The sequence below is a fragment of the Lontra canadensis genome, unplaced genomic scaffold (genome assembly GCF_010015895.1).
Source record: "Lontra canadensis isolate GAN:19392208 unplaced genomic scaffold, GSC_riverotter_1.0 scaffold1, whole genome shotgun sequence".
Lineage (NCBI taxonomy): Eukaryota > Metazoa > Chordata > Mammalia > Carnivora > Mustelidae > Lontra > Lontra canadensis.
The window spans coordinates 115976345-115988750 of record NW_022630995.1 but is presented as its reverse complement, the minus strand read 5'-3'; the positions used below and the strand labels follow the sequence as shown (position 1 = coordinate 115988750).

At 41.7% G+C, this 12406-nt stretch overlaps 1 protein-coding gene across 5 annotated transcripts in view; it reads left to right on the top strand.

Moving 5' to 3' along the window:
• HERC3 (HECT and RLD domain containing E3 ubiquitin protein ligase 3) overlaps nt 1-12406 on the top strand; it is a 118233-nt gene that overhangs the window by 67837 nt on the left and 37990 nt on the right. For 4 of the 5 annotated variants that reach the window (XM_032861805.1, XM_032861803.1, XM_032861807.1 and 1 more), the window contains 5 exons: nt 389-448; nt 3019-3130; nt 3753-3942; nt 5770-5933; nt 6066-6179. In XM_032861805.1, the coding sequence (XP_032717696.1) occupies nt 389-448; nt 3019-3130; nt 3753-3942; nt 5770-5933; nt 6066-6179 (640 nt within the window). The remainder of the gene's footprint in view (nt 1-388; nt 449-3018; nt 3131-3752; nt 3943-5769; nt 5934-6065; nt 6180-12406) is intronic. The other variant, XM_032861804.1, reaches the window with a different exon arrangement.

Genomic DNA, 12406 nt, shown 5'->3' with positions numbered 1-12406 from the left:
TTTATTTATTATTTTGCAAAGACAATTTCTGTGTTTGGGAGATAACAGCTGAGCTTTTCTTTTGTGATTATATATTTGGAGATGAGCTGGGGAATATCTTAGATGGTTGATGGTGGAAGGATGTTCAAGATGATTATCAGTGCAAGAGTCGTTCTTTCAGTAGCTTTGGTACTTTTGATTTTAATACGACTTAAGGAAAATTTAAGTACTTGTCCATTTTGAGACACAGTGTTTCTCCACAGCAAGAGTACATTTTCCAGGGATTCATCTGGGTAGGAAAGCTGCTGTTAATGAAATCCTGGACTAGATGACTAACCTGTTGTTGAGGCTTGAATAACTATTTCTTTGTGATTATTAAAGGCTTGCCCACCTTTTTCTTTCTGAGCAGTGGTGTTGTTCAGATCTTATCTTCTGCAGCCTGTTGGAATGGAAGTTTTCTTGAAAAAAAGTAAGTGATTTAGAATCTTAAAAAAAATACCCACATGTGATGCAAATACTTACTCAGCAAAGGCCATGAAAGACTTCTGTTCTCTTTGATGGTGGTTGGCCTTAATTCAGTGGATAGGCTGATGATTTGTGCAAAAATTGGAATGCCTAATAATGATGAACGAGAGGATGTCAGGAAGGGCAATGCTAATTCATGCCTGGTTGGCAAAGATTAGCAAAGAGCGAGACTATCTCAGAGAGAGTTGATGTAATCAACAGCAGGATTTCTTAGGGCATTCTAAAATGTTATCCTCAACATGTGTACCATATTTGTTTTTAAATCCTTAATTCTTCAAGTAATCTCAGTTTCATTGGATTGCTTTCCCAAAGGTTTTACTCTTCTCAAAAAGAGCGAGCTTAGGAGGATGTTCCAAGGAAGCTCTAAGAGCTCCTTGGACTTAGGTCTAGCTTAGCTCACCAGGATGTGCCATTTGGGCTGAATTTCCAAGTAGTAAATGGCATTTCCTTGCTTGGCCTTATCCCTTCTGCAAATATACCCCTTGGGAACCTCCTGCAGCAGAGCTCTTTGAACTCTGGTGATCCCGAGTCCTGATCATCTCTAGTCCTTTTTTGCCAGTGACCAGGTGAATGAAATTCCAAGAAGATTTAGAATTCAGTTTTGTGTGTGAATCCCACTCCATCCCTCACCAAAAATTTATGTCCCTACCTGGGTTGCCAGAGGTCAATTCAGAAACTCTCTTTAGTTTCAGCTAGAGATTGCCAGGTCATATACTTATATCATTAGGGTGGCTGAAATGAGCTCTTCCAGTTTATTTCAGACTTAATATTTAGCCTTTTCCTCCAGGGAAAAGTATCCGAGATTGTGCTGATGTTGGTCTTTTAGGACTGTGGTTTTCAACCAAGGGGACATTTAGCAATGTCTGGTGACATTTTTTGGTTGTTCCAGTGGTGGGGGGTAATACTACTGGCATCCAGTGGGTAAAAACCAAGGGTGTTGCAAAGCACCTCACAATCCTATCCATCCAACAAGGAATTATTTGGCCCCAAAAGTCAATAGCACCAAGGCTGAGAAACCTTGTTCTAGAAGGTTAGGTTTTTTTGAAGGTTTGGAACGGCCCTTAGCCAGATTTGTCAGGCTATTCATCTTTAGTTTCATAAATTCCGTAGAGATGTGGCTGAAGTCTTCTTTTTTTTTTTTTTTTTTAAACTGACAGCTGTGCTATTTCAGGAGTCCTGCTTATGTAGTTTATGCAGAATGCCTCACAGGAAACCAATTAAAGTGAAGACCATTTTTACAAAGCATAAATACATTTAGATAAAATAGATAAAATATTTTGTCTTTTCTTAACAGCATGGCAGAAAATACCTCAAAGCATATGGAAGGTTACATAAAGGACACCAGAATTCATTTCTGTGTTTGGGGTAGATATATTTTTAGAGTAAAAATAACAAAAGACCCAACAAACAAAGCCCAAGCATCTCTTTATTTGACCATTTAAGTTTCAGTACATATAATTATGATTTTTTTAATGTTAGAAACTCTACTTATGTTTTTATAAGTTACAGCATTGCTGTCAGATGGTGTTAAAACTGTTTGAATGTGTCCATTACTCATAAACAGTAGCCTCTTTTGCAAATGCAGAGTTCTTTTGTAATTAATAGATGTGGTAATGTTCAAGAGTAGGAATTTAAGAGATATTCTCTAAAAGTCTCTAAAAGGCCAAGATTTTATTTAAGGTTAGAAAAAAATAATTAGTTGCTAGGAAGTTAAAAAAACAGTAGTGGTGAAATTAGTCCTTGGGTGTATGTAATTGTATCCCCTGTGTAAACTCAGAGAGACACTAACTTTGTATTTGTTGTAGATCTGCTTTTTTAAAAAAATTACTGAGAAAAGCTTTAAAGAAGGTTTGTTCTGCCTGCCATTTGTTGATGAGTGGGCCAGTTTGCACAAGGGGTGTGTTTTGCCCCTCGGTACAGCATCTATCTCTAGGTCAGTGTACCAAAATTACAGAAAAAGGCAAAAATTCAAGAGTAAATAAGGGAAATAACACTCCGCTTATAAATTTCAAGATAGCCTCAAATGGAAATGATGATCCTTGCTTGTACTTTGAATGGAAAGAAAAAAAACTTGAAAATTTTAAGATCATCTTGACAAAGGGTTTCCAGAGCTTGATTCTGTTGGGCTTTCTTGAAATGTAGGTTTGTTTTTTTTTTTTTGTTTTTTTGTTTTTTTTTTTTAAAGATTCTATTTATTTGACAGAGAGAGACACAGCAAGAGAGGGAACAGGAGCAGGGGGAGTGGGAGAGGGAGAAGCAAGTCTCCTGCCGAGCAGGGAGCCTGATGCGGGTCTCAATCCCAGGAACCTGGGATCATGACCTGAGCAGAAGGCAGATGTTTAACGACTGAGCCACCCAGGCGCCCCTGAAGTGTAGTATTTTTATGCAGCTTGTCTGCTAGGTCAACTTTAAATCCAATCAGTAGGGACAGACTATTTTGTTTCCCATTTCTAATTCCTATCAGAGTGTTTGCTTTGTTTTCTTTTATTACACACTTTTAAAATTTTTGTTTAGAATTGATGAACATTTTAAAACAAGTCCCAAAATCCCTGGGATTGACCTGAACTCAACGAGAGTGTTATTTGAAAAATTAATGAGCTCTCAACACTCCATGATTCTAGAACAGGTAAGTTCCTTACATTTACAGAGTGTATTTTTAAAAAAATGCATTTTTGCATTGCAGTGATTCAACTTTCTTCTTTAAAATTATTTTTATTAACATATAATATATTATTTGCCCCAGGGGTATAGGTCTGTGAATCATCAGGCTTACACATCTCACAGCACTCACCGTAGCACATACCCTCCCCAATGTCCATAACCCAACCACCCTCTCCCTACCTGCCTTCCCCCAGCAACCCTCAGTTTGTTTTGTGAGATTGAGAGTCTCTTATGGTTTGTCTCCCTCCCGATCCCATCTTGTAGTACTTCAACTTTCAAGAGAAACAAAGAGTAAGATAAAAAGGCAAAAATCTTGTATAAATCTTACTAAAATATTCACTTTGGGAATTTGACCTACCTTTGACTTTCTTCTTAACTTAATTCTTTCTAAGCAAATGCCCTCCCAGAATAAGGTCTGCAGGGGTGGGGATCTTTGGCTTTTCATTCCACTGATGTGTCTCTTGAGTGCCCTGGTGCATATACTGAGTGAATGGGAGTTGAGATATCGAATACCTTATGGATTTAGAGGTAAGGTAACTAGATCTCAGGCACGTTAGAATTTCTCAGTATTCTTTTCTCTCATGCAGATCTTGAACAGCTTTGAAAGTTGCCTAATTCCTCAGTTGTCGAGTTCACCACCAGATGTTGAAGCCATGAGAATCTATTTAATACTACCGGAGTTCCCCCTGCTCCAGGATTCCAAGTATTACATAACGCTGACCATTCCCCTGGCCATGGCCATTCTGCGGCTGGATACAAACCCCAGCAAAGTATTAGGTGAATTTGCGAAACTCAATACCAGTGGTTTTGTACTTTTTATTTTATTGGTGTGACCACTGGCTCTCAGTGGACTGAGATCCGAGAATCTATTTGTTGCCATTTAATATGCTTACCATTTAGATCTTACCTTTCTTTGTTGCTTGTCCTCTAACTGGCCATATTTGCACGATGAGCAAATTGAACCATTATTTACGTTATTTGAGATGATTCATGCCAGACTAATCTTGATTTTTAAATATTCACAAGGTTAGATTATCCAACTTTAAACTACTTTTTTCACCTCCTACCTTTGCTAGTCGTTAATAGCATCTCAGAAATTATTGTCCCTCTGTTGCACTTTCTCCCTTACCTAATTTAGGGGGTGGGAGTGAAATGAACAGTTTGGTGTGATGCACAGGTCTCCAAAAGAGGAGAGGAAGAAAATAACCTAGTGGAGACTTACCCAATGTTTGTTCTGTTTTTCTTTTTTAGGACAGTTGAGTCCACACTGATTTTTGCAGGCCACGGACACTTTGCTGAGATAAGAACCTTCCGTTCCTCAGTGAATTGGAGAGTGTCTCTCATGGGAGTAGTGCCTGAGATGTTTTTGTTAATCAAGTGCAGAAAGTCTGTCACCTGGCTTTTCCCTTTTATTTATTTATTTTTTTTTCTGGTAAATTTTTTTTCAGGTGTTCATTGCAACTCAGTAACTTCTGCGTTCCATGTGGACTAGGATGTTACTTGAGTGTGTCTCCCCATGAGTAAAGAGACCTGTGTTCCTGAGGATGGAATCCCGGCTTTTCCATATTGCTTCCACCTTTGCAGAAGATTTAAAACAGAAATAATAATGAAAGCACTAGGAATATGTTAGTCCTTCATTTTGCTTTTTTAAGATCGAAGCCCCGCGGGGCGTATTTTTTCAGGTATTCTAGTAGACTGTGAGGTAGAGGATGGCGATCTCCGAAGGAACATTACCTGACGTTTAAGTTTTGGGTTTCGTTTTTTTTTTTTTTTATTTTAATTTTTTCTAGGTAGGGCCATGCAGAGAGATCAGAGTTGTTCAGTTTTACCCTTGTTTTTAACAGCTAATTAAAGAAATTTAAATTTAAAAGAATATCCCAAAGTGTATGGAAAACACTGCAGGTACCCATTCACACAAAGATTCATGATTATCAGTATTTTGCCCTTTCTGTTTTCTGTATTCCCCCTACCACCACCTTTATATTTTTGCTGAAATATTTTTTAAAAATAACAGACATCCTATCATTTCATCTGCTAAGTATTTCAGTGTGGCTGAATTCACTTCTGACAATGTAGAAACCAATGCTTGAGACTTCTTGTCTGGTTATGAGAAAGCACGGTTTGGGGAGAAACAGAAATAGTAGTTTTCCACTAACATCCCCCTTGAAGGGAGGGTGTGATTGCCCTGTATTCAGGGGCGTGTGTTCCTTTGCATCCCTGGCACAGCGTGTAGGTGGAGGCTGAGGTGAGGGGGCAGCAAGAATGAGGAGATGTGAATGCTCCCGCCCACAACAGGTGCCTCAGCATTTTGTCCATATGGACCTTTGGAACTGAATTTCTAGCTTAGCTCTCTGAATGGGTCTTGAAGGGGAAAAAAAAAAATCAGATCAAGCATTACACAAAAAGCTCGAGGGATTCTTGTGTAGCTCCTGCTCTCTCCAGAAATGCTTTAATGGAGTCTTTTTAAAGTCAGCTTTGGGAAACCGTATTTTAGACTAATGTTCATTTTCTAGCTGGATCGGTTTTTAGCTAGTAGGCAGAAGACATAAACACTCGATCAAGGATACATGCTGAAATATGTCTTTTCTTTCTTTCTTTCTAAAGATAACTGGTGGTCTCAGGTATGCCCAAAGTATTTCATGAAGCTGGTAAACCTCTACAAAGGTGCGGTCGTTTATCTACTGAGAGGAAGAAAGACATTCTTAATTCCTGTACTGTTTAACAATTATATTACAGCAGCTCTCAAGCTCCTAGAGAAGTTATATAAGGTGAGCACAGAGAGGAGCCTGTGGGGAGAGGGCTGAGTAGATGGTAGGCTCAAATGTCCTACTGAGGTTGTCCATGGAAAGCCCTCTTTGACTTGTCTTGGTTTTAATTTTCCTTATTTCATTCCTCATCAGGTAAATCTCAAAGTGAAGCATGTGGAGTATGATACATTTTACATTCCTGAGATTTCCAGTCTTGTGGACATTCAGGAAGACTACCTCATGTGGTTCTTGCATCAAGCCGGCATGGTGAGAATTCATGTAAAGCAGATCTTAAAGCTTTAGTCTTTTCTCAGAGTACAAATATGGGCAAGAAGAGCACATCTGAGCCCCAGATTTGTCCCTGACCTTGGTATTAATGTCACAGTGTTTTGGCTGGCTTGGCATTCCTGAAACTTTTGAAGTGCTCTGAGAAATCATAAGTGGTCAGTAAAGAGTCATAAATGGGTAGCCAGCCAGAATGGTTCAAATCTTAATTAGTTGGCCAACATTTTATTTATTTTTTATTATTTTTTAAGATTTTATTTTATTTTGTCAGTGTTCCAAGAGTCACTGTTTATGCACCACACCCAGCGCTCCATGCAATACGTGCCCTCCTTAATACCCACCACCAGGCTCACCCAACCCTCACCCCGTCCCCTCCAAAACCCTCAGTTTGTTTCTCAGAATCCAGAGTCTCTCATGGTTTGTCTCCCCCTCCAATTTCCCCCAACTCACTTCTCCTCTCCATCTCCCAATGTCCTCTGTGTTATTCCTTATGCTCCACAAGTAAGTGAAACCATATGATAATTGACTCTCTCTGCTGGCCTTATTCACTCAACATAATCTCTTCCAGTCCCATCCATGTTGATACAAAAGTTGGGTATTCATCCTATCTGATGGAGACATAATACTCCATAGTGTATATGGACCACATCTTCCTTATCCATTCGTCCATTGAAGGGTATCTTGGCTCTTTCCACAGTTTGGCAATTGTGGCTATTGCTGCTATGAACATTGGGGTACAGATGGCCCTTCTTTTCACTACATCTGTATCTTTGGGGTAAATACCCAGTAGTGCGATTGCAGGGTCATAGGGTAGCTCTTTTTTTAATTGATTAAGGAATCTCCACACTGTTTTCCAAAGTGGCTGCATCAACTTGCATTCCTACCAACAGTGTAAGAGGGTTCCCCTTTCTCTACATTCTCTCCAACACTTGTTGGGTTGCCTCTTTGTTTTGTTGACGATTTTCTTTGCTGTGCAGAAGCTTTTGATCTTGATGAAGTCCCAAAAGTTCATTTTCGCTTGTTTCCTTTGCCTTTGGAGACATGTCTTTTTTTTTATTTTTTAAAGATTTTATTTATTTATTTGACAGAGAGCGAGCAAACACAAGTAGGTAGAGAGGAAGGCAGAGAGTGGGTGCCAAAGACAGATGCTTAACCCACTGAGCCACCCAGGCGCCCCTGGAGACATATCTTGAAAGAAGTTGCTGTGATTGAGGTCAAAGAGGTTACTGCCTATGTTCTCCTCTAGGATTCTGATGGATTCCTGCCTCACGTTGAGGTCTTTTATCCATTTTGAGTTTATCTTTGGGTACAGTGTAAGAGAATGGTCGAGTTTCATTCTTCTACACATAGCTGTCCAATTTTCCCAGCACCATTTATTGAAGAGACTGTCTTTTTTCCACTGTATATTTTTTCCTGCTTTGTCAAAGATTATTTGACCATAGAGTTGAGGGTCCATATCTGGGCTTTCTATTCTGTTCTACTGGTCTATGTCTCTGTTTTTGTGTCAGTACCATGCTGTCTTGGTGATCACAGCTTTGTAGTAAAGCTTGAAATCAGGCAACGCGATGCCCTCAATTTTGCTTTTCTTTTTCAACATTTCCTTAGCAATTCGAGGTCTCCTCTGGTTCCCTACAAATTTAGGATTGTTTGTTCCAGCACTTTGAAAAATGCTGGTGGAATTTTGATTGGGATGAGTTGGCCAACATTTTAAAAATCAAGGTATCTAAAGTAATCACACTGGTAGGAGCAGCAAGTAAGATGGTGGTGGCTGGGGCCTGAGGGAAGGGAAATGGAGAGTTGTTTAGTAGCTATAGAACTTCAGATTTGGAAGAGGAAAAAGTTCTGGAGATCTGCCGTGTAATAATGTGAACATAGTCAGCACTACTGAATTGTACCCCTAAAAATGGTAAAGATGACAAACTTTATGTTAGGTGTCTTTTACTACAGAAAAGGCAAGATGCTTAAAATGAACTTCTAGCTTTTCTTGAAACTTGGAATATTTGGCAGCATAGCCCATCCTCCCAGATGGTGCCCGTGGGCTGGAGTTCAACTGTGGCTCTTTAGACGAGGTTTCTACGTGCCACAGTCCCTACTGCCCCTCAATTTTGACATTAAGGAAAGGATCATTTGCTAATTACCATCTTCTAATAGGTAGCTTACTTCAGTCGTCTCATGTTGGCACCTGAACCCTGCAGGCCTCTTCTGATTTGGGATTACGGGTGTGACGATGTCACCTATCCCTGACCTAGCTGTCACTGTATGTTAGAGGTGCCGCCCACGGGACTGCGGATTCCTGCCTGCCACCATGACTTGGCAAGGAGTGCCCAGTTTGATTGCACACTGGGATCTCTGCCAGGGTGTTGAGGACCGACCTCCCCTCTGTGGCGTGTGTGTAAATTGGAGTTATGTCAGGAAACAGAATGAAGATGTGGTCACTGTACTTAGTGAAGTCGTGTGCAGCAGATATATTTGATGTGAGTCCTTGCCGGTCGAACAGATCCATCACCAAAGTTGAGACAGTATTTTCCCTGTAGTGTTTTTGGAGGTCGGTAATGGTCTCTAATAGCAAGGTGTATGAAGAGGTTTATTTAATGTAGAAGATTATTTGGTTTGTCAAATAAGAGATGATCAGTGCTAGAGACAATAATGTGTTTTTAAAATTTAAATTCAATTAATTAACATACAAATAACATATACTGTGGTATTTGTGTCAGGGGTACAAGGCTGTGATTGATCAGTCTTATTACCCAGTGCTCATTACAACACATCCCTCCCCAGTGTCCATCACCCAGTTACATGTTTGTTTTTTTTTAAAGATTTTATTTATTTATTTGACAGAGATCACGAGTAGGCAGAGAGGCAGGCAGAGAGAGAGGAGGAAGCAGGCTCCCCACAGAGTAGAGAGCCCGATTTGGGGCTCGATCCCAGGACCCCAGGATCATGACCTGAGCCGAAGGCAGAGGCTTTAACCCACTGAGCCACCTAGACGCCCCTATTTAGGCTCTTTTGTTTCTTGGTAAGGAACTGGAGGCCCACAGAAGTTAAACAGTTTTTCCAATTGTTTAAGCAATTTAGCTAGCTTCATAAAAGCCAATTCTTCTGACTTTAATCTACCCTTTCTGTGATTAGATCTTGACTAAAATACTTCGAATAAACCCTAGTTCTCTTTGCCACTGAAAAAGAAGTTGCTGGTGTTAGAAATGTAGTTGATCATGATAGCAGTCTGTGAATGACAGTACTTAAGTGAGCAACTCTGGCTTTCTTTTATTCCACGTAGAGGTGATGCCGTGTAGTATTTGTCTTTCTCTGTCTGGCTCATTTTACTTGGCATAATGCCCTTCAGGTTCACGCATGTTTTTGCAAATGGCAGAATTTCCTTTTTTATGGCTGGATAATATTCCTGTGTGTGTGTATGTGTGTGTGCATGCATGTGTGTGTGTACACCACAATAAATGGCATTGTGTGTCAAATGTTTTAGCGTGGTAGTAGCCAAGGCAGTCCAGTGTATAGTTAGAGCACATGCTCTAGTCAAAAAGAACTGGGTTCAGATCTCAAAGGTGGCATATCAGCTCTGTCTCCTTAGGCAAGTTGCTTAATTCCTACAGTCCTGGTGTCCATGTTTGTAAATGAGAATTACGATGGTCTAGTGAGAATTAGCTGGAGAAAGCATGGAAAGGTTTTATTTGGCAGAGTGCTCAGTGTGTGGCATATAATAAACCCTCACTGACTAGTTTTCAGTAAGCAGCTCTGAGGCACCTGTGGTGTGTCGTGAGCTGCTGGTCACTGGGGATGCAGACGTGTAGCACGTGGTGGTTGCCTCTGTGGGGTAGTCAGTGCAGAGGCAGCAGTGAAAAAAGGTGTTACAAAGCTGTGTTGCTCTTGTGTGGAAAGGGCAATGGAGCACAAAAGGAACATTCTAGAGTGGCTGATTTTTGCTCATTTTAAAGATTTATTTTAATTTATTCCAGAGAGAGAGCAGAGGAAGGAGCAGAGAGAGAGAGGGACAAGTGGACTCCGTGCTGAGTGTGGAGCCTGATAAGGGGCTCCATTTCAGGACCCTGAGACTTAACCAATGGAGCTGCCCAGGCGCCCTGATTTTCGCTCATTTTAAAGAAGAGGTGGTAGTGGTTTGGTTCTTGCAGTTCATAAACTGCCATCTTCTACACTTGAAAGCCAAAGAGCACATAGAACAAGTGGCTTCGCGGGCTCCCCTAGAGGGCAGCGTGAGGGAGAAAGTGAGTGACAAAGTAAATGCTTCCCAAGTAAACACGAGAACCAACTTGACATCTTGCTGGTTGTGTCACACGGGGCAGTGGTCCGGCTCTAGGTATCGTGTTGTGCACGGGCGAGACAAGGTCACTTGTTCATTCAGCATCAAGCTGTGATGCAGGGAAGCCAGACTTGTCTGTGGTGGGGACAGGAATGCCGGGTGGCAGGCCCTAAGGCCCTGAGTGAGCTGTGTCTTCTCCCCGTGCTGCAGGTGTTTGTACAATACCTCCTGTCCGCAGCCAGCCACAGCCACGCTTAGGAAATGTGGACTTGGAATTTAAAAAAGGAGAAAAGGGTATTCCCAATTCCCCACTTCTGCACCATGTACTTATTCCATGCTTCTGTTTAATATACTTTTGAAAATGAAAGAAGGTCACAGTCTCATCCCGTCTCAAGCAGGAGCACTTGAAGTAAGATCCGTTACCAGTACTTTGCTACTTTTATGTTTGTCACACTCACTGGGGCAGTGGATGGCCCAGGACCAGCAGCCTCCTCCCTGAGAGGATCGCGTATCTTACCAGTTCACGCTCACGCTCCTGCCTATGTTAGGGAGAACATCCGTAGAGCAAAATCCTAACGCTGCTATTTGAACATTCATTTCCGGTAATACAGAAATGTCAGGACTAACAGCATTTCTAAAATAGCTTCACGGAATAAAAATCAGTGAAATTAAATGATTGTATTTCAGATTCAAAAACCCATAGACTTATAAAAAATTCTAGACCTTTTATGTATAAACAGACCTTCATAGGGATGCCTGGGTGGCTCAGTCGGTCAGGTGGCTGGCTCTTGATTTCGGCTTACGTCATGCTCTTGGGTCTTCGAGCTCCGTGGCTGGCTCTGTGCTAAGCAGGGAGTCTGCTTGAGATTCTCTCTCCCTCTTCCCCTCCCCCACGCTGGCACTCGTGCGCTCTATATCTCTCTAGAATAAATGGGTAAATCTTTAAAAATTTTTTAAAGAAGTAGACCATACGGTTCTTGTTCCTTCTTTTGACCGAATAGCCTTCCTTTGCCTTCTTTAGAGCTAGCACTGCCGTCCTCCCCTGGCTGCGGGAGGGTCTCATGGACCATCAGCTCTCTGGCCTTGGCTCTTGCTCCTAACCAAGACAGTTCTGGATTTCTTGGGAGGCAGCAAACCAAACCCCAATACCGTGCCAGGAGAGGGTGGTGACCTTGCCCTCCGTTTAACTCCTCCCCTCCTGCAGAAGAGACATCTGCCTCCTTCCCAAACTGGGCTCTTGCAGGGGTGAAGAGGTCAGGTGAGGGGCTGTGGGAGGGACTAGGACTGAGGAAGTAGATGTTGGAGAAGACCTTGGTGGGCTCATGCTGGGACTTGCAGCAAGAGGGCAGCAGCATGGTCCGAGAACAGCAGTGGGCCTGGAGTGGGCTGGGACCTTCAGACAGACCTGCCAGCTGAGGTCTGAAATAACTGTACTGGCCAGCAAAAATACCAGTAAATACCAGTATTTAAGAAGACTCGTCTGCTTCAGTGCTGTAATGCCCGCAGCCGTTCTTATGGTCACTCTGGTCACTTCTCTCCCAGTCACTTTTACATTTGAAGTATTCAAAACTTTATCTTGCTTTATAGACCAACACACGTTAAAGATCTTTTTTGTCCCTTGAGAATAAGCAAATAACACGTAGTTTTGAATATTGCCACCGCTTTTTTTTTTTAATTATTAAATTTTTTTGTAAACATATAATGTATTATTAGCCTCAGGGGTACAGGTCTGTGAATCGCCAGGTTTGCACACTTCACAGCACTCACCATAGCATATACCCTCCCCAGGGTCCATAACCCAACCACCCTCTCCCTCCCCCCCTCCCCCCACCCCCTCAGTTAGTTTTGTGAGATTAAGAGTCTCTTATGGTTTGTCTCCCTCCCGATCCCATCTTGTTTCATTTATTCTTCTCCTACCCCCCAATCCCCCCCCCCACGC